At 67.1% G+C, this 2,987-nt stretch overlaps 1 protein-coding gene across 1 annotated transcript; it reads right to left on the minus strand.

Annotated features, from left to right (window-relative positions):
* Positions 1-723: 723 nt before the first annotated feature.
* On the minus strand, positions 724-2,877 carry MNEG_13218 (hypothetical protein; the record flags this gene model as incomplete). The annotated part of the gene is made up of 4 exons (XM_014038311.1): positions 724-1,377; positions 1,689-1,850; positions 2,055-2,333; positions 2,575-2,877. 4 exons carry the CDS (start codon positions 2,875-2,877, stop codon positions 724-726), a joined length of 1,398 nt encoding a protein of 465 aa, XP_013893765.1.
* Between the last annotated feature and the right edge of the window lie 110 nt (positions 2,878-2,987).

Here is a 2,987-nt window from a genome sequence, read left to right on the forward strand (position 1 = left end):
CTGCTGCTACCGCTACCGCTGCTGCTGCTGCAGGCTGTTTCAGGCAGGCCAGGGGTGCTGCAAGGTGTGCGATACATGGTGTGTCAAGCTTACTGCCCGCCAGCGACTAGCATTCCTGGGTCCACTAACCCACGATGGAAATGGTGTCACTGCACGTTCAATGGATGTGCACACACATTCATTCAGGTGTGCGTGCACGCACATGTACTGTATTCAGGTGTTGCTCGCTGCGGCGTGGAGCCGGCCTGGGATGTGTCATGTTGCCCTGGATGTCCGGTCCAGTTGCGGGGGGGTGGGGGGGGGCAAGGCCGCAGGCTGGTGCAGCCACTCAAGCGTACGACAAAGCAAAGCGGCAGCTGCAGTGAGCGGGCGACGCCCAGCCACGGGTTTCCCGCCCACGCCCTGCACCAGACTCCAAGCGGGTACGACTGTGCGCCGCGCCCAAAGGCACGCACCCACGCAGGCTTGCGCGTACAGAAAGCTCATAAACAAGTGGTGCTTGACGAACGACTCGGCTTGCGCGCCGGAAGGGGCAGGTATATGCAGGGTACAGCGTGTGTGCGCGCGTGTGTGTGTGCGTATGTGTCATACACGAACGATGGGAGCAGGTGAAGACACATGCTGAGCCGTGCCATCAAGGCCGGGCTAGGCCGTCGCATCGCTTGCAATCTGACCCGCGCTGCGACGCCACCAAGGAGTGGGTGCGGACTGGCCTCGCATGGTTCACCGAGTGGATGTGGCGGCACGGTGCTGCTGGAAGAAGCGAAACACGTACTCACAGTAGCCCCTGCACATGTCCTCAAACAGCACCTTGCGGAACCCCACGCGATCCGGCGCCATCCTCCCGAACAGCGGCGAAACGAGGGTCGTGAGCGCTACAGCGTACAGGGCCATGTGCCACCGGCGCACGCGCTCCCAGGCCACCTTCAAACTGGGCCGCAGGTCGACGACCTGGTAGGGCCAGCGGGGCCTGATGTCGACGCACGTGCCCGCGTGCTGGAACACGACATGCACCAGCCCAGGGCAGCTCCTGGCGAGCGCGATCACCTCAGCCACGGACAGCTTGACTCTATCGCCGAGGCCCCCCTTGCCGCGCCGCGCCAGCCACCGCGCCAGCGCGCCGGCCGCGACCATCGACGGCCGGAAGAACACCCACATCGCCAGCGCGCCCCGCGCGGCGTCTCCAAACTCGCCGTCCGCCGCGGCGATCGCTCGGGCGGCCGCCGGTTTTGGCGGCGGGCCGCCTGTAATGGCGAACGCGACGTTCTTGCCCTCAGTCCATGCCATGTGGATGCCAGTGCCGCAAGCTGCGGGGGCAGTGGACATAAGGGCCAGGGTCTTGTCTGCCGCGGACGTGATTGTGGCGACCGCCTCGTTCTGCGCGTTGGGGCGGGACCAAGGATAAGGTACGATAGGACAGGTTTGTGATAGCGTTCCGCGGTCGCACGGCGTCCAGCTTCTTCCCAAGACATCAAGATGGTCCGGAACACGCTGGTCAGCGAAGGTGTTGGCAGCCCGCCGAAAAGCAGCCCGCCGACGGCAGAGCACGGCCAACGAAGCAAGCTGCTTGCGGGGGACGATCCAATGGTACCTCATTTCAAGACAGGCCTTCGCCCTGAGTCCACCCCGTCAGCGCTGGCGTCCCGGCAGTTGCCCCTGCTGCGCGAAACCCCCAGCCAGTCACCCACCTCTGCAGCAAAGGGCGCCTGCAGGCCCAGCACGAACAGCGTGAACATCAGCCCCAGGGGCCACGACTGGCTCCTCGCCCTCTTGCCGGCAGGTGCGCCGCCGAGGGGCAAGCTGCCGCGTTTGCTCGCGCGGCCCTTGGTCGCGCCCGGCGCGGCTGGCTCCTGCACAGCAAACGTTTGTTTTCGGGGGGCGTGTGGGGATGCCGACCTGAGGGTCGTTGAGGCAGCCCCCACCCTCACAGCTGCTGCTTGCATGCCACGGCCCTGCCTCCCCTCTAGAAAAGCCAACGATCAAAGTGGCATCTGGCCAATGATCAACGTGTCCAGTAGGCAGTCCCCTTTCCCTAAGCACCGCAGCCTGCGTACCGTGCGCCCAGCCGACGCCCCCTGGATGGCGGCCCCTGGGGGAGGGGTGTGGCATCTGGGCTCGCCGTCGCAGGCCCTTGCGCCCGCCGCGTCGCCCCGCCGCTTGCCGCCGACGCGCTCCCGCCGGTCCTCCTGCGCGCCGCCGCATCCGCCTGGTGGCTCGCCCCCGCCGCCGCCGGTGGCCGTCGAGGCCGCCGCCCCGCTCGCCGCGGCCGCGCCGCGCCCGCCAGCGGCCCGAGGCTCGGCCGCGGCCTCGCTGCTGCCAGCACTGGTGGGCTTCTGCGGCCGCAGTACAGCCGGGTGGGGCATGTTTGTCGTGAGAGCCGGTGCGCTAGTGGAAGCGCCCATCCACATGAAGGTTTGCTTGTATGTGTCCAGCCAAATGCTACCCAAAAAGTGCAACGAAACCACCGCTGTCATAGGCATCGACGGGGCGGCAAGAGCATGATGCGTCGCGACCGGCCGCGGCCCTGCCAGCGCGAGCCCTACTGATAAGCAGCGACAAGCAGCGCTAGCTCACGTCGTCCCCCGCGCCGGCGCGCATGAAGCCGCCGGGGGCGTCGGTGGGGCGGATCTCCACGTAGCCGCCGTGGCTGTCCATCCGATCGATCAGGAAGTCGACCAGTTGATCCTTCTCTTGAGGGATCATCCCCCCGGCCTCATCCACCCCGCCGAGCCGGCGGGCGCTTTGCTGCAGGTCTGCTGTGTTGGCGGTGCGAAGGAGGCGACGGAGCGCGTCCCTGGGCAGCTGGGCGGTGCGGCCGATTCCCGGGAGGTCGAGGGTGAGGCCACTGCTGACGCTGGGCGGCACCTGCAACAACATTAGTGCAGCGGGTGGATGCGGGGCAGTCGGTGCGGAAAGCTGCCTACGCACCAGGGCGGAGGCGTGGGGGTCTATCCGGCGGGGATGGTGTGTTTGGTGGTGGTGAGGGG

This window comes from Monoraphidium neglectum (assembly GCF_000611645.1).
Source record: "Monoraphidium neglectum strain SAG 48.87 unplaced genomic scaffold scaffold03696, whole genome shotgun sequence".
Lineage (NCBI taxonomy): Eukaryota > Viridiplantae > Chlorophyta > Chlorophyceae > Sphaeropleales > Selenastraceae > Monoraphidium > Monoraphidium neglectum.